The 17,882-nt window shown below is 42.0% G+C and overlaps 2 protein-coding genes across 8 annotated transcripts in view; one reads left to right on the top strand and one right to left on the bottom strand.

The window, feature by feature from the left end:
• SPAST (spastin) overlaps positions 1-5,848 on the bottom strand; it is a 38,615-nt gene extending 32,767 nt beyond the window's left edge. For 2 of the 4 annotated variants that reach the window (XM_063390983.1, XM_063390985.1), the window contains exons 1-3: positions 5,356-5,848; positions 1,359-1,445; positions 15-98 (exon numbers count right to left, since the gene is read on the bottom strand). In XM_063390983.1, coding sequence (XP_063247053.1) covers positions 15-98; positions 1,359-1,445; positions 5,356-5,761 — 577 coding nt within the window. In that variant the 5' untranslated portion in view covers positions 5,762-5,848. The remainder of the gene's footprint in view (positions 1-14; positions 99-1,358; positions 1,446-5,355) is intronic. The other 2 variants (XM_063390984.1, XM_063390986.1) reach the window with 1 other exon arrangement.
• DPY30 (dpy-30 histone methyltransferase complex regulatory subunit) overlaps positions 1-15,622 on the top strand; it is a 128,734-nt gene extending 113,112 nt beyond the window's left edge. The window contains exons 1-6 of one of the 4 annotated variants that reach the window (XM_063391001.1): positions 10,095-10,214; positions 10,475-10,579; positions 10,684-10,757; positions 10,842-10,889; positions 12,035-12,177; positions 15,390-15,622. In XM_063391001.1, the coding sequence (XP_063247071.1) occupies positions 10,722-10,757; positions 10,842-10,889; positions 12,035-12,177; positions 15,390-15,462 (300 nt within the window). In that variant the 5' untranslated portion in view covers positions 10,095-10,214; positions 10,475-10,579; positions 10,684-10,721 and the 3' untranslated portion in view covers positions 15,463-15,622. Of the gene's footprint in view, positions 1-10,087; positions 10,215-10,474; positions 10,594-10,683; positions 10,758-10,841; positions 10,890-12,034; positions 12,178-15,389 lie in introns of those variants that run through there. The other 3 variants (XM_063390999.1, XM_063390997.1, XM_063391000.1) reach the window with 3 other exon arrangements.
• Positions 15,623-17,882: the final 2,260 nt, after the last annotated feature.

Raw genomic sequence — 17,882 nt, 5'->3', positions numbered from 1 at the left:
ATTGTAACTGGTACCTAAAAGCTGCAACCGATCCTTGGCCATTGCCAAATTTGTCATCATTTTAGACTGGAGACGTCGAGCCCGTTCACACTGATCACCTTACAAAGAAAAATCCATGTTAAAACACAGTTTGGTAAATTAACTTTATGTGCTAGAGTTCTGATACCCAGCCTTCCCTCCTCCTCCTCCCACCTCTTATCTATCCCCTCCACTACAGAACTTCATCACAAAACTAATGCAAAAAACTCTAAAGCTTCCTATGTGATCAAATATTTAGAGTTAGTTGACACTATCTGCTTTACAATAGTGCTTATAGAGTGATGGGAACCCAAACACTGCTTTGCATATTGTCTAACATTTCATGCTGACCTACTAGATCCCTTGTTTTTGCATTTCTCATAACAGAAATCAAATAAAATGAGATTGTTAAAAAGCTTGAAAAGTGACTGAGAGGCAAGTACAATTTGAAAGAATTAATTTTGACAAAATTAACAGATTTAAATTCAGTTGACTGTGTCCCTTTACATTTCCAAACACACAGAATTAACACCACCACTTCCTAAGAAATATTACCTGCTCAAGTCAAGCTTTTTTTTAAAACTGTGCAATTTCTACAGGTTCTATCAAATGCCACTGGTATTGCCCCCTAAGTAAGATCACCATATAATTGTAAACACAGCTGAGGAACAAAATGTAAGTCTGCAAAGACACTTACAGCTTTAGGTTGGGGCAGGTGATTTGGGTTGTTATTACTGTAATTATAGTATTATTCTGAGGACAGAAATTCTCAGCAACTCCTTCACTACACCTGCATTTCTATGGTACATACCTGCTTCTACACTAAAGGTTAAAATATTTCCACATAGAGAGATGGCTTTCTTCCTTTGTTGGAAATGTTCAGTTACTTTGGCCCAACTCATTCAGAAATACAATGTCAGGCCATTCCAAATTGAGAGGCTTCTTTTTAGATTATACTGAAGGCAATATAAAATTCTGCCTAAGTGAGAACATGAACTGTCAACTTCAGCAAAAATCAAATCAAAACTCAGGATTTTGGCACTCCCATTATATAAGAAATCACATGTTTTACTTAACAGTGTTCATGAACTCCTTATGATTTTGCAGAGTCTGAAAACATTTGGAGCAAGATTTGCATGTGATATAGATCAGAATATTAAGGTGGAACAGAGAAATAGATCACAGTTCACCTATAGCTAAAATGGGAATAGGAAAGATCCTTATGAAATAATTCATACAGCAGACTGCTCCTAGCCCCTACGATATTTAGCAATATCGATTTCTCACTTCAAAGAAACCATAAACCAAAAGCAGTTCCACAAAACTCAAAACTGGCTTACCTTGACCAATTACTAAGACAGCTATTCCTTTTTCCAGTTCTTCAATTCCTTTCTTATACCATTCAACAGCTTGTTCCTTTTGTCCTGCTTAAAAAGGAAGTGAGCCCATTATTTTCTTGAATGAATTAAAGCTTAGGAATGGTTCTATATAATGCTAGATAACACAAGTAACAGAGAGGAAGAGGTATTTGAACAAAATCCTGTGATTTAAAGAAAGTCTTAAAGGGACACTGTCAACTTTATATCTATTTAAATATCAAATAAGCTTTTCTATTAAAAACAGGTACTACACCAGCCTCAAATCACTTTTTCCTGTTTTAAGAATAATTCTTCCTCTGCCTTATAAAAATAAATTCCCCCCTGCCCCCCCAAAAAAGATTAAAAAGCTCACCTACACATACTCACTCTCAACAGAAATGGTGAAATGAACAGTTTTTACTTCTGGAACATCAATTAGAGATGTGCCTTTTAATCTCCCAGTGACAGCCCATAATGACACTAATAATAGCCAGAATAACACTAGAAGCACAGAAACTCAAGAAGAAAAGCAGCAAGTCTAGGCCACTACAGGAGAGAGATGAGACACTTCTCTGGTTCACTTTTGCACAGTGCAGCTCATTTGTCATGAGGGTATTTCTTTGTTCATGCTGTTGTGAAACTGTTATTATTACAGGTGTGTGTCAACTTTCATGTGAAGCACAAGCAGAGTTAGAGCACACCTGTACCAACCACGTCCATGAAAACACAACCATGAACGTGCCTGTGCCTGACCTAAGCTATGTGACACCAAGTCAGCCACTGAAGACCTATTGATATCTACTTCATGTTGCTCCCTTAATAGAAATACTCTGCATTAAAAACATAATTGGCTGCATACGGAAAAATACTTTTGCAACATAATTCTATCACACTAAGCATGCATTTCCATAGAGGAATGTAACAGATTAGGTATTAGAACTTAAAACCTGATCAGCATTAACAAGCTACTAATGGTAGAAAAAACGAAAAATGCCTACAGTGAAACTTCAGATATCATTACCCTAGTTTCAGATGACAGTGTTTCACAAAACTATTCCTAAGTGCCAGTTACCAGTGGTTGTGTGATTCTACACTCAAATCTTTTGACAATTTCAGTCCCAAACCTTTTTTCTAGCAAATTTCAGTGTTGGTAAAAATATTTCAATACATATCTAGAATCCCCTGCAGGGTTTTCTCTTGCTACTCTTCAGATAAAAAAAATACCTTTAATAATAACATTTGGCAAGCTCCCCTGTGCAGGTAATTTCATGCTTTGCTCTTCTTACCACCACAAATCACAGAGTACCTGCCTGTAGTCATGAACACCACACACCTTGGAAGTCATTCCATTACTGCCCTTTCTTCACCAGCCTCATATATCCTGACTGTTAAGGACAAAGCTAGATAAATTAAATCACCCAAGGCTAGTGACTTCAATCTTCTCTTTAGACTTTTTCTTTAAGCTTCTTCTCCCCACCACCCACAGAAACAGTTTCAACTGCAGTGTAAATCATAAATCTAATACTAATTATAGCTAAATAAAAATCTGGTTTGAGATTATTCCAGCTACCTCTGCTAACAAAGTCTGAATTACTTTGTTATTCTTTGGGACAGCTACAAACATGCCAAGGTCATCATTAAAATTTCACTTCCAGCTTTTAACTGGAGAAAGTTTTAAAAGCACAATACCACACTAAGCTGTTTGCAAAGGCTGTGCTCGAACTCCACACAGAATGGTCGAGTAGTTCTCAGTGATTATGACATTAAAAATCCAATAAATGTCACACTCCTTGGAAGTTGCTGATTTGCTATATTGGCTCTGGCAGAATGGAGCTCATTTTCCTCAAGTTGCCCCAGTGGTACTGTGTTCTGGGTTTGTGACTACAACAGCTGATAACACAGAAATGTTTTGGGTGTTGCTGAACAGCACAAACTCAAGGTTTTCTTTTTCCCATCTAGCTCCCCGGTGAGTGGGCTGAGGGTGCACAGGAATTTGGGAGAGGACACGAACAGGATGACTGACCCCAAATGGCCAAAGGAATATTCTGCATCATGCAATATAATGCTCATCAATAAAAACCTGGGTAGATGAATAACTGGATGGGAGCTGTCTTCCAAGACAATCATTGCATTGGAAAGATTTCTCACTTTTCTTCCCCCCCTCACTTTTGCTTCTCCTATGCTCTCCCCTGTCCCACCATGAAGAATAAACAAGCAGCTGTGTGGATGCTTAACTGCTTGCAGGGGTCAACACACCACATGTGCCTTCTTCGGAAAAGATACTAGGCTTAATTGTGAAAATACCAAAACAAGAATAATTGCCCCACTAATTCACAAGCATAAAAAATTACCAGAAGTGCTATCAAAATTACTGAAGCATGCATAGCTCCCACAACAGCAAAAATGCCACATAACTAACAGGCAAACAAATCAGAAATTTCAACATTTCACACACTATGTCTAACATAGGGTTTTCTCTTTGAAGTTATAAAAAGCTTGTTTACAGATAAAAAAAATCCAAAGATAGACAAGTATTCTGGTAAAATCGGATAAGCAAATAACAAATCTATGTATTAAAGGGAGTTCTTTCTCAGTGTAATGTATATTGCAATTGCAGGGTTGTAAGAGTGTGTAACAGTATGCAAAGATCATCTTACTACAGGTATGGCCTGTGCAGCTAATTCATGTATGCTCACCCTAAAGATATCTACAGAGCAAGGCCATGATTAAAATCGGTATTTAAGGGCTTACCCTCCAAACCACCAACAGTTAAAGGTCACAACAGAGGAACAGGTGCCTGATAAGGTAAGACTTTGCTACTCCTCACAGAGCCATCATCAGCAACACCGAAGCTTTCAGCTACCTCACCCTCTTTCATGCTTTGCTCCTATGACCCTCGGTGCTCTCTCGCTGCATCTGTGCTGAACTAACCTTGCTGAACACGATGCAGGTTTTTCTTCTCTCCCGGAGCATACCACTGCCACTCCCAAATTGTCAACGCAAAGGAGGACACATCCCACGCTTTTATGGTGCTCTCAGCATGCAGCTCCTATTGAAGGCCTACTCCTATATTTTTAATCTCCTCCTCCAGGATAGCAGTTTCATTAAAGCTCAAGTGAAAGTTTAGAGGAAAGCATTCTGACTTTTCCAGAGAATTTTAAAAACCAGCACAGCATGTCCCCAAGGCCTACCTTTTGCATGCTGACAGAATCATGCTGCTGCATTTAGAATAAATGATTAAATTAAATTCAGTATCAACTGTTTTGCTTGGTTGGATTTTTTTAAGACTCTACAAAAAAAAAAAATTTAAAAACCCCTCACTCTTCTGTTTTGTTTCCTTGAACCCTAAATGTTCTCCTTAAGGTCTTCTTATCACACAGTGGTAGGTCATTAGGTTTTTTAACATATGCATGTCAAACAGTTTAAGAAAAACATTTTTTAGGAAACTGACAAAATACAAGTCAGTATTTATTTCCTTAAAAGTCACAAAATGCCAAATGGGCATTTGGAGGGCCAAGTAACCTGAAGCCTCGCTTCAGCACTCACATCGTTTGTCAGGCAGTGCATTAGAGGATGCACCCTTATTATTGTCCTTGGTGCTTTGTTGTCCGGCCGGCTTGGTGAAGGCTAGTTACAGTCACATACCCGCCTGCAATTTTGATTCGCCTCACCCAGACCTTTGCAGCGAAAACTCTTAAGTTTTTAGGGAGAAATACAAGCACTGGTATTGCAAGGGGAAGGAGCCCGAGCCGCTTTGTGATCCGACCCGCACCTGCGGGCTGCGGCAGGGACGGACCCGGCCGGGGACCAAAGCACCGCCACCGCCTGCGGGCACAGCCCGGCTCAAGCCCCGCACACACCGTCCGCAACCCGCGTTCTTCCCAGGAGCGGGTTTTGTTCGCTCTTAGCCCAAAGCGGTTCCACAGGGCCTTCCCGCCCTCCCCGTGCACCCCGGGCGGCCGCGGCGCTCCCTCCCTACCTGTCTCGTCCTCGTCGATGCGCAGGGCCATGGAGATGCACTCGAAGGCCCGCTTGTGGCACGCCCGCACCGTCTCGGGCGCCCCGCCGGGCTCGGGCGCGTCGCCGGCCCCGGCCCTGCTGCCCTTGGCGGCCATGAGGGCGCCGCGGGAGAGGCGCTCGCAGAGCCAGGCGAAGAGCAGCCCGAGCTGGAAGGCGACGAAGCGGAGCAGGGCGAAGGCGGCGAAGAGCGGGTACGAGAAGTAGTACAGGTTCCGCTTGTGCGGGGACGCCGCCGCCGCCGCCCCCGCCGGCGGCACGGGGGGCGCCGGCCCGGGCGGCGAGGAGGGAGAGGCGCCGGCGGTCGGAGGCGCGGAACTGGAGCCGGCTGAGCCCTTCTTCTTCCCTCGGCCGCCCGGAGAATTCATTCACCGCCGTCGCCATAACCCGCTGCCATGGACTGACAACAACCGGCCATGGCGATGGCGGCGGCGGCGACGCCCCTTTCGGCCGGCCCAGGGGGAGGGGCGGGGGGCGGGACGGGGCGGCCCCGGCCGGGGGCGGGGAGAGGCGGCCCCGCCCCTGCCGCCCTGCGAGCCCGCAGCGCCCGGCCCCGCTCCCACGGCCTGGGGGGCGGGCCAGCGGAGACCCGCAGCGCTGGGCCTGGAAAGCACAGAATCACAGAATCAACGTGGTTGGAAAAGACCTCTGATATTATCGAGTCTAGCCTTTGACCGATGGAAAAGTGAAGTACCACGTCCGGACGGTTCTTGGACATGATCAGGGACGGTGCCTGTACCACCTTCTCAGGCAGTCCATTCTAGTGTTAAACAACCCTTTCTGTGAAGAAATTCCTCCTAGTCCAGCCTGGACCACGGCTGGCACAGCCTGAGGCACTGTTCCCTGCTCCTTCCGCTGGCTGCCCGGGAGAAGAGGCCGCCTCCCACCCACAGCCTCCTTTCGGGGAGCTGTAGCCAGCGCAGCCCGACAGTGAAAGCCCCAGCCCGCTCCAGCCACGGCCGGGGCCGCTCAGTGTCGGCCCATGAAACGCACCGAGTGGACGGGCGATGAATAATTTAATAGGATTAGTTATTGTGACCGGGGCTGTGAGCCGCCCCGCAGGCACAATGCAGCGCAGGTTCCCGGCGCCGCTCCCGCCTGCAGTCATTGCCAGTGGCAGAGCCCGGGGAATTCCCTGGCACCGAGAGGCGTGGAGCAGCCGGGCACCCGCCGTGTCCCTGCTCCCGCCGCCGTGGAGCTGCCCCCGGGAGCGAGCTCCCGTGCTTTGTCTGCTCCGCAGCCCTGTAATGGGAATGACAGGCTGTCTGCTCACATGCAGGGAGCTAATGGAATTCACTATACATTATACATCGCTCTGGAAAAAAAAAAATCTTTACTCCACTCTCCTTACCAAAAGTGAACACGCTGTTGTGCAAGCCCCCAAGCCCTTGCCAATTATTTGCCCAAGCATAATATTTATTTATTCGTGTCTCTACCAGAGATAGATCCTCCAGCTCCCTACTCCTTTGATTATTTCAAACCTTAAAAATGCTCTGGTACCTTTGGCCTAGCAACTTAGGGGAGGCATCCATCCAGCAGCACTTCTGTGGCATCTGCTATATTCACCACTCTAGCAAACACCTCCCTCTCTGCTTCAGTCTTCCCACCTTTGTGGTTGCATTGTCTGTTGGCTGATCTTTTTCACCGTGTTTTTGCTTTGTCACACACCCGCTGTTCTACAAATAAAATACTGAGTGATATTAGATTATGACACCTACTGCACCCCTGAACTGCACACAGGAGCTGAGACAGTCCCAAAACCGCAGACAGATAATTCAGTGCACAAGCAAGTTTCCCCCAGCTTATAGCAAGAAAAGGTGGTTGGATAAATTAAAAGGATATGCCAAACTAAAATCCCTACTGTCTGCAATATTTTATTCATTCTTTCAAAATTACTGTAAAACTACTGTTTTTTTTCTTGTTTATGCCTCATAAAGTTACTTCCAGGTGCCCCAGTAATGTGTATTTATTTTCTTAAATGACAGAGTGGAGTGGTTTTAATGACGGAACAATACACAGTATACAGTTTTCTTACTGTTTAAAATACAAAATGTTATCACATCTAAAATAACATTCAAACATATAACAACTATTCCTGACTTAGACCATTATTAGACAGACAGTGAACCTACCAGTGATGAAAAAAATGCAGAAATGTACATCAAGTATTTTTCTTCTCTGTTATGTAAAAAGGATTATGTATTTTATTATGAAAATATTATCAAATATGTTCCAACCCTTTCAGGAGTGGAGAATTTTTTTTAATATATGTAACTGTCCTTTAAAAAAATCTCGTTTAATGATATAAAGAAAGATGATTATTATTATTATTAACAGATTTTGTTACCAAAATGCCAAAGAAATTCCAGAAGCTTCAAGCAGTGTTAACACTAAGAAGCATTCAAAAATGTGAAGTAAGACTGTAACAACAGATTATTGATCTATTGTCTTTATTATCCCACTGCTATCTAAATTATCATGCCATTCCTGAGCAAAATAGAAAAGCCAATGAAGGAATAAGTTTATTAACAAGGATAGATTGAATGACAATAGAAGACAACATAATCAATCCTGACTAGTGAATTTACTCAGTTATTTTTACTTTTTAAAAAATTTAGAATGACACCTTTGTGAATCATGTGACTATCATGACATTAAAGGAGTGCACTTTTTATGGGCATAACAACACGTTAAGCCAAAACAAAGCTTCAAAAACAGAAATCAGTGAGAAATTATGAGAAAGTCTTAATGTTTTTAGTGAAAACCTACAGAACCCGTTCACTGTTGTGGCTTATAAATATTTTAGTTTTCTGCAAGTTGAATTTCCCTACCCTCCTGTATTACGATTGCCCTAAAATCTTTGGACTTGCCCAATAAATGTCCAGTGAACAGTTCTAATCAATAATCTGGTAAAGATTAATGCTAATTTGAAAAAAACCTCCCAAACCCTTAAAGCACATCAGAGCTGTGGGTGGCTTTCTGCTGGTTATATCTGAGATATCCTGGCTCAGTGAGGGCTCTCATGAACACCAGCAAGGGGTGGAAGAAGTGAAGCCTCCTTCTCCGAAGTGGGCAGCTGTTGACTCTGCTCTGAAGATTGACGACCCGTGAAATACAGGAGATACAATCTGGTGTCTCAGCAAAAGATTTGGTAATCTGAGCAGAGCAGCATTACAGTCAAAGGAACTAGAAAGGTGCAACTACCCTGATGCCGTGATTTACCATTGCACAAAAAGGTAAGTTGGAAAACCTTTTTTCTTTCCCAACATGACCTCTAAATGCAATTCTCTAAAATATCCTTACTAGCACACGATGAAAAATTCAGAGAGAGGCTCAAAAGTGTCTGAAAAGCTTATACCTGTTCCCATTAAGAATTTGTTTGTATTGCTGCTCTAGGTTTTAGTAAAGAAATCTCAGTGTTTTCACGTCACCTCTTCAGCATCAAGTTTGCCAGCACTAGGTACTAAAATAGACACAAAGATAGGACACAGTTCTGCTCTAATTCCACCTTCTTCAGTGGAGTATCAAATCTGTGACTGACTACACTAGTTTTTGACCCTGCTTATCACACTGGTAATATTATCAGTTCTGCAAGCATTATTTTAAATTAATTTATGTACACACACTTGATTATTACCACTACTAGATGATTACACCAGAGCAGAATTTATTGAAAACATGTGATTTTCTGTTATTTCTCCATTTCACTAATCTTTTAGGAGCATTAACGAGATCATTCATATGCATAGATCATTTATATTCATATCATCACTGGAGCAAGAAGACAGAAAAAGAAGTACACCTATTTTTGTAAAACAGCAGAAGAAAGTTTATTTTCTAAAAAAAACCCCCACAAACAAAAAAAAAAAAAAAAGCCCAAACCCACAGAAATGAAACTACTTTGTCAATTTGAACCAAAAAATATTCTTATGGGGTTTTAATTCACTAGCACAAACCACTGAGATCATTTAGTCCAGGCCCTTGGCTAAGGCAGGGTTATAAAAGCAGGTGGCACAGGAGTGCATGCAGGCAGGGTTTGAAGCAGAGGGTCTCCTCTAGAGAAGGAGACTTCATCGCCTCCCTAGGCAGCCTGTCCTCCAGTGCTCTGCCACCTTCACTGTCAAGAAGTTCCTCCTCAAATTTAATTCCTAAAAAAAGAAAACAAAGCGATCAGCCACAGATGCTCAAACGCTGGTACAGTTTATAACACCACAGCAGCTACAGAAGCAGCAGAGTCTTTCATTTCCTGACAGCGTTAAGTCAGGAAGGGATGACTGAAGCTGATCCCTGGTGAAAGCTGAGCAGCTGCGATTATGTTAACAGAGAGAAGATTAATGTCCAGCACTCACCTTTATGCAAACCACACTCTACGCAGCTCTGGAAGATTACTTCACTAACAAAACCCCACTTTCAGACCCAAATTAACTTCCGCAGTGTTCTTTTTCGTGACCACTGCAGTGACCTCCTCAGACGCCAAGCCGCACTGATTGCGAGCACATTTCTGTACCCCCAAACCCCGGGCGGATTTGGGAGCGAACACATCCCGCCAGGGCTATTCCCGCCAGGGCTATTCCCGCCAGGGTTATTCCCCACAGGCCTCCTGGACAAACCCCGCCCCGCCCTCGCGCTCCGCCCCGCCCTCGCGCGGGCCGTGCCGGGGCTGGGCGGGGCCCGCGCAGGCGCAGAGCGCCGGGGGCCGGCCACGCGACCGCTTCACTGACGTCAAAACAACTCGCGACGGCGGCGGCGGCAGCTGCGGAGCGGCTCCCGGAGCGCCGCCGAGCCCGAGCCCGAGCCCCGCCCAGCCCGCACCGAGCGGCGGTGAGAGCCCTGCCGCGGGGCCGCCTCTGCCCCCCGGGCCGCCCGGGCAGGGCCGGGAGGGCGCCCGCACGTGGCCCGCGGTTGCGGCGCGGCCCCAGCGCGGCCCTGCCCGCGGGGGCTCTCGGGGCGCGGTGGCGTGCAGTGGGGTGGGCGGTGGGCACGGGAGGGACGGACGGAAGGAAGGAAGGAGGGGAAGGGCTGTTGCGGCTTTCCGGGGGGATGAGTGCTGTATTTTCTAATCCCAGTACTGCTCTCTTCTGCGCACGTAACGCGAAACTTAAAGGCACTTCTGGGTTCTGCGTGCGGGAGGAACCAGTTCAAGTTTGGCGCGGGGGGGAGCACGGAGCAACTCCCTCTGCTTTCTAGTAATTGTGCCTTGGTAACCATTAGTATCCAAGTGATGCAATATCACTTAACTCACATGGGCTTCATCTCAGCCTGCTGACCTGTTCTTTCATTGCTTTCCAAGATCTTCCTGTGCGTCCATCAAATTTCACTTTTCGAATCATGGAGGGAGAACAGATTATGGAGGGACAGCCACAGGTATTACAAGAAATGTTTTATGTGCATTATGGTATATGCATAAAAGGAGCATTTTAGCTTTGCTAACTGTGTCTTATTTTACAGGTTCCAGAAAATCCTCATTCTGAATACGGTCTCACTGAAAATGTAGAGGTAACAAAGATTTTGTTGCATGGAAGTCACATTTGCAATTGGGAAAGAAAGCTGAATCCTGAGTTCTAACTGCAGAAAATGTAGTATTCTCAATGGAGCTAAACAATACCTGTCCCTTGCAGAAATGGCTGCAAATATATTTTCTGTTGTGCTGCTTCCATTGTACTAAATGGTACTGAAGTAAATAATGAACCTTTTAATGAGTTGAGGGGTTTTATTGAAGTTTCTTATGATTATTGTCTGTTCTATTGCTATCTGTAAGAGATGCAGATATATATTATGGCACAAAAAAAAGCCATCCACATTAGGCTCAACCCATACTGAGTAGGCTGGGACAATCACTTCCTAACTCTATGGCATTTAGGTACTCTACAAAGAAATGCCTTCAGTCTGTCCCTTTATTATAAGTTCCTACTCTGTGCTAAGCTTTTGCAGAAACTATTCTTAAACATCTTCTGAGAGTCATCTCTCTGACATTTGCTTGTCTCTATGCCTCAGCTTCCATGGTTTCTACAGACCCATAACACATTGGTCCCGTGTCAGTAGATTCATGTACATTGCATTGAATACATTTGTTTTACTGGCAGTGGGAGGGTATTTTCAACTACAATTAATGGTGTAAGATGATTCAGCATTTTTTGATCAAAAAGTACCTGGAAGCATTTTGTGTATGTTTTCTTTAAAGTGTCCATCTCTACGTGAGTAGAGCACAGTCACAAAGTACTTGACTTTAGCAGAGTCCCCTTTGTCGGGCCTCACCTGAATTCCTTGTACTTTTAGCATTTTGTGTTAGAAGCATCTGTGTACAGGAACCATTGACTGAGACTCTCATTAGCAGTCATTCCTGTCTGAGTGGTGTAGAGTTCAAATCAGTGAATGCAAAAGCAGAAATAAAAATTACTGGGATTGGATATGTTTTCTTATAGAAAACTTAAAACTTCTAAACATTCTTTCCCCAAAACATAGGAATTTAACAGAAGGTTCCTCTGGATTAGGTTTTTGTGCAAGAAAAAACATGCACTTAAATATTCTCAAAAGATGTAAAGAAATTATTGTCCTTGAATTGCAGAGATGGGTACTTTGCACACACACTTCAAAGTAGCTGTGGCTGCTATGACCAATGTTCGTTCACTTTTTTTTTTCAGAGGATAGTAGAAAATGAGAAACTAAATGCCGAGAAAACATCAAAGCAGAAGGTGGATCTTCAGTCGTTACCCACACGTGCCTACTTGGATCAGACAGTTGTACCTATCTTGCTACAGGGACTTGCTGTTCTTGCAAAAGAGAGGTAAGATGCTTCCCTGTTCCTTCTGTTCCTAGGAAAGTGTAGCTCTCAAACTTGGGCAGTGCAGCACTTCTCAGGCCTCGCACACCAAATATGGTTTTGCTCTTTGTAAGATCGTTATTACATCAGGTTTATGAACTTCTGAATTACTGACTGACTATGCAGGATGGGTTCCTCTTAGGCACACATTGCGTGGTAGGAGTTATTGATTGAATTCATGCTCTTCCAATGAGGTACACTACTGCAGAAGTTTCAGAGGGAAAAAAGGGAGGGGTTTTGTTACTGATTGTATGACATAATTCACCTTAGAGAAGCAGGGCAAGAGGATGTTCTAGTTCTGAAGATTTTTGTAGTGTGGAGTTTTAAAGAGTTCTGCTTGACTTTTAAGAGAAGGGAAGACAAACCAGGCATGACATGCATCTTTGTCAGAGATTAAAACACTTTCTGAAGGGTGAGGCTGGGCCTGCACTGTCAGCACAGTAAGAGGCAGACTGATGGTTTATCCTCTGAGTAAAGATTATGCTGTTGAGGTGCCCCAGCTCTCTTTACCAGTCAGTGTAGAAAGGTGCCCTTCAATAACAGCCAACAGTCTTCATCTTAACAAAACTTGTTTCTAGCCTTTTGGTGTATCCTCACTAGGGGCAATTCGTACTGCGTGTAACCATCTCTGAAACTGAAATAATGCAATCAAAAGCTGGTGTAGATGACCATAATTGCATCGTGGCACCTACAGTCAGAAAAACCATCGACAGTGTATGAACTTCAAAAGGACTTGGGAATTTAAACTGCAGTGTACAGACAGCTGATTAAGCAAAATGAGGGACCTAGAAAGGTCCACCCCATGTGCACACGAGAGGGATATGCAGAGCTTCAGCTGATGTGTGGGAGTTCTGCTGCAGACTCTGTGTAAAACACAGCTCAAGGTTAGCACCCTAGCCATACACTCTGGATACTTGTGTGACAGGCAAACTTTTCTTTTCCCTTCCCTTTCTCTTTGCTTGCCTTTTTTCCATCTTCTTTACAGGGGCTCATCACAGGAGTGAAATTGGATCATTGATAGGAGGGGTTGGGGAACATTGAGGCAAAAATCTGAATAAGTATGAATCTACCAGGTCAAACTGGCTGTTCAGCTGAGCATAAGAAACCCTCAGGAGTGAGAAAGCCAAACTGTCAGCTCTGCTGTATAATCTACTGCTTAAAATTGAATGGGAAAGTAACTAGTGGATGCCAAGTTCTTTTTCACAGGAATACTGGGAACAGCCCAGTACATCTGATGATCATGCCTGGGATTCAGTAGAAATTACCATCCACAAGAATGAACATATGGATAACTGACATATTTGGGAGGAGGTCAACACAATTTTAGTCAGGTCTTTTAGGTGTCTTGGAGATTATTGAAGGAGTCAGCAAGCATACATAAAGAGGAATGCAGATGATGCAGTCCGTCTAAATTTCCAAAAAGTTTTTCACATAGTTATTCACTAACAGCTTTTAAAGAGAGTTAGTTGCTGTTGGTGTTGAAAGGAAATGCCTTTATATGGATGAGGAACTGATGGGAAGATATGGGATAGAGGGTAGAAGTAAATATTGAATTTTCATGGTGAAACGAGCTCAGCACTAGAATAATAGAAAAGATCACTTATAACAATTTGAAGGACTGGCTGACAAAAGTTGTTAATGACACCGAGTTACAGAATAGTTTAGGGAGTTCTGTGTTTCAGTTTCTGTTTGTTTTTTAAGTCGATCAATTGCAAATAATTGCACAGGAACTTAATAAAACTATAAAGACTGACATGTCATCACTGACAGTGATTGAATCAAATAAACATAAAATTGTGGACCTCGGAGGGTAGTGAAAAACACTACTGACAAAATGTTAGATTCTGATCTGAAAATTACCATTTTGGAAACATGTATATGTCATGTATATAGATGTATATGTCAATGAACAGCTTTAATCAAAAATAAATTCTGAATGGTAGGATTTAGAAATTGAAGTGGTAAAACCAACTTAAAGGGGTAAAAAACAAGCGTAATGTCACTAATTAAATTTGTGATTTTCTTGTGTTTTTAATATTCTGTGTAATTCCCCTGTATTCTGGTAGAATGTGAAAAAGTGAGTGACAAGGTGGTCAGAAGTATGGAATGCTGTCTGTATACGGAGTGACTGAATAGATGATCTCTAGGAAAGAGGCTTCTGTGGATGAACATATTAGGAGCCTGTTAAATCACAACAGCACTGAGATGACAGATTGGGATGGACTGTTCATTATCTCTTCTGATACAGTAATCAAATGAAATAAAGCAGGTAGCAAATTTATAACAAACAAAATGGCTGATCCTTCACAGGTCACATAATTAAGCTATTTCTTTTGGTTTCAGTTGAGGACTTAAACATTTTATTTGTGCTCAAGAGGCAACTGGTCAAAGCTGTAGAGAAATCCACCCAGGACTATTAAGGGTGCTAGCTCAGAAATTAGTACATGCTTGGAAGCCAAAAGGATGGTCTTGACAAGTATCTCTGCAGATTTTTGTTGTTGTTGTTGTTTTGTGCTCTTTATAGGCATATTTGCTCACTGCTAGACCTTTGGTTTGACCTACTGTGGAATAAGTGTGTCATTTATTCTGTGGACAGAATCCAGATTAGCAGGATTCACATGGTATAGCTGGAGGAGTTATTTTTAAAAGAACTACAGACTAAGGCCAGTGATCAAAAGTGTTTATTGTTTACTACTTGCAAGTTACAGCACATCTCAAACTTGAAGATTTTTTTGTGTTCATTTCAATTGCCAGAAACCATGAAAATAACTCTTAATAGACTAAGCTACACAATAACCACTTGAAAAAAAAAAAAAGCGGAGATTCAGTTTTACTTTAAATAGCATGAGTTAAAGAAATAGGCAAATGCATGTCATATCCAATGATGTACATCCAGTATTTATGCTTACAGACTGTGGTTTTAGGTATGGAACTGTTCTAGCAATTTGCTAACGTTGAACCAGCAGTGACTAAGACCCGTTTTTAAAAACTTCCTCATTAGACATAAACTGGAGATTTACAGATTTCGCTCTGTGTAGTTGGTCATCCCTAAACCAGTGCTTAGAAGTGTTTGGGAGGAGTTATGTTGCTTTTAAGGGAAGGTGACTGGTCCTTCAGCTATCTAATTTCACGTAATAAAAAATAATTGCTTTTGGTTTACTCTTTTTTCTTTGCAGACCGCCCAATCCCATTGAATTTCTAGCAGCATATCTTTTAAAAAACAAGTCACAATTTGAGGACCGAAATTAACTCCATAAAAATGAGGACATTTTGGCTGCTAGACTGAAATGCTCATTTGCCGCAATTTGTTTTCTGCTGTAAAAATCCTTTGGCCACGTTGTTGTCTTTATTAACTGCACAATTTGCTTTATCTTTTGAGTTTATTTAATAAAGAACACTTTACATTTAATTGTTCTCTTGTTTTAAACTAGCTATTTAGAGACTTCCAAAATAAAGTACTGAAGCTGCACTACTGGATGAAGGTCTGAATAATTGCATGGGGCTACATCCTCTGAATGTGTGACATAAAGGGGAACAATTTATTACAAGAATCATGTGGCTGATAATTTATATAACTTGATTTAGTTTTATTTCATTATTACTTATTTTATTTATAGCACACTCCAGTGCAACATGGCTAAACAGAAAGCAAATGAATGCAGAACAATTGAAATTTATTTTTAAGTAAAGAGGAGACAACTTGCTCCAGAACACCAGTAAATGGATTCAGTTAAAACAAACAGTGAGATCCAGCAGCTGAACGGATCACCTACAGGCAGCCTCCAGTGTCTCACATTGGTACATTAATGAGGTGTGCTGTTCAGCATTTGACATTGATCTCTTATGACAGGATTCAGTGTACAGAATGAATGTGGAAGTGATGTATAAGTGTTCTGTAATTCAGCTCTCTGTACTGCTACCCTTAGTTGAATTGTCTAAAAACTTGCAGGGACTGAGGTCTTGCTGTTAGTCTTAGTAGGAAGGTTCTCACTATTTTACAAGTATCTTAGTATCTTAAATCAGAAACATTGAATTAGTACAGTCCAAGAGCAGTAAAAGTGGGGAACTCTTGAAAGAAACCTGCTGATCCCAAATCAAGCCTAAAAGCTGTCTTTTGGAAAATGTACCAAAACTTGGAAGGAGATTACTAATTTTATTGCATTGTGGTGAAGAGTCTCTATCAAACAGTGACCCTAAAAAGATACTGAAAGGATTTAAGAACAGTGTTTTGACTTTCTGGAATGAGTAATAACATATAAGTGAAGACAAGGAAACACCATAAGGGCTTAGTACTGCTATTTTTATTCCTAAAATGGCATTCCAACATTTCAGAAGAAACAACTTTGCAAGACTAAGAACTGTTAAATGCCAAGGGAATCTGCTGCTCTCCAGCTTCTATGTTGAGAATTTGTGCAAAACAAAGAAAAAGAAGCAGTTTCACTTTTAATCCTCCCCACACAGAGCAATTTTCCTAGACTGTTGTACCTGAATTCAGAATAAAATCAGATTTCTTACCTGACAGTAACACCTGTCAAGCAGCTGCACAAAACTTGAAGCACTGGCTTTCTGCACAGCTCTAGCATCAACCTGGAATGTCAAAGCATCAGTCCCCGTGCTAAGGGAAGCTGTCCCTGCCAGCAGCGTGCTATCTACTCAGCTGCTGGTGTCACTGCTATATGGTGTCATCTGCTGCTATTTTCCCATGTAGGCTAGAGATTGAATTCAAGAGAATGAAAAAGCTGTGTTCACACAGTGATGATGTTAGAAGCTGTCCCTGCCAGCAGCTTTTCTGGGCAGCCTCTTCTAAGAAATAAATTGAAATGTAACTAGCAGTAGTGAACTCACCAGCTCTAAGAATTAAATCTTGATTCCTGTGAAGGTATGACAAGTCAACAAGACAAGCACAACCATTTTCCTTTACTTGTTAAATTGGCTTCACCAATTGAGATCTTTTGCATAGAAGATAGTTTGTAACAGGAATAAGAAGCAAGTTAATACCTAGATTATCTAGTTCTCAGTTACAAAAGTAATGATAAAGTCTAAGTTTTAAAAGCATTTATTTGTTTTAAACTCTTTACTACAAAAACATGACAATGCTGTGAAGAGACTTGACACATGTTCGCTATCCCAATTTAATCTAGAAAGAAAATGGTACTGTTTTTCCACAGGAAATAACAATTCTGAAAGCTTCAAGATAAATTGTATTTAATTCTGAAACACAAGTACATTTAAAGAAAAAGTTTGAAGAAGAACTTGAAAATGGCAACTTTAGATATATGACAGGCCACTGCTAAGTGGCTAAAAGCCATTATCTCTTTATTATTATTTTTTTAGTGTTCCCTACCCCAGGTAACTGAGTATATGCTCTGAATGGCAGTAAAATTGAGTAGAAAATGGAATACCTCGTTTACTTGGCAACATACCTTTCAAGATGACTATTTTAGATCTCCAATATCCAGAAGTTACTATTCAGTAACTCAAAGAATTATATATGAGTCATATGCAGTATTTTGAAGTGTGTCTTTTTAACTGCTTCCACTGAGAACATTGTCTCTTCCCTGGAAGGGAACAATGACAGAAGGATTTCCCACTAAAAGCAATTCTGATCAAAGGATTCTACATCCTTCTACTCTGAAGCCTGTTACCACCTAAAATTACAGTTTAACTTG

The sequence above is a fragment of the Prinia subflava genome, chromosome 2, assembly GCF_021018805.1.
Source record: "Prinia subflava isolate CZ2003 ecotype Zambia chromosome 2, Cam_Psub_1.2, whole genome shotgun sequence".
In the NCBI taxonomy this organism is placed as follows: domain Eukaryota; kingdom Metazoa; phylum Chordata; class Aves; order Passeriformes; family Cisticolidae; genus Prinia; species Prinia subflava.
Note: the sequence above shows the minus strand (reverse complement) of the source record. Positions and strands in the feature narration are given on the sequence as shown.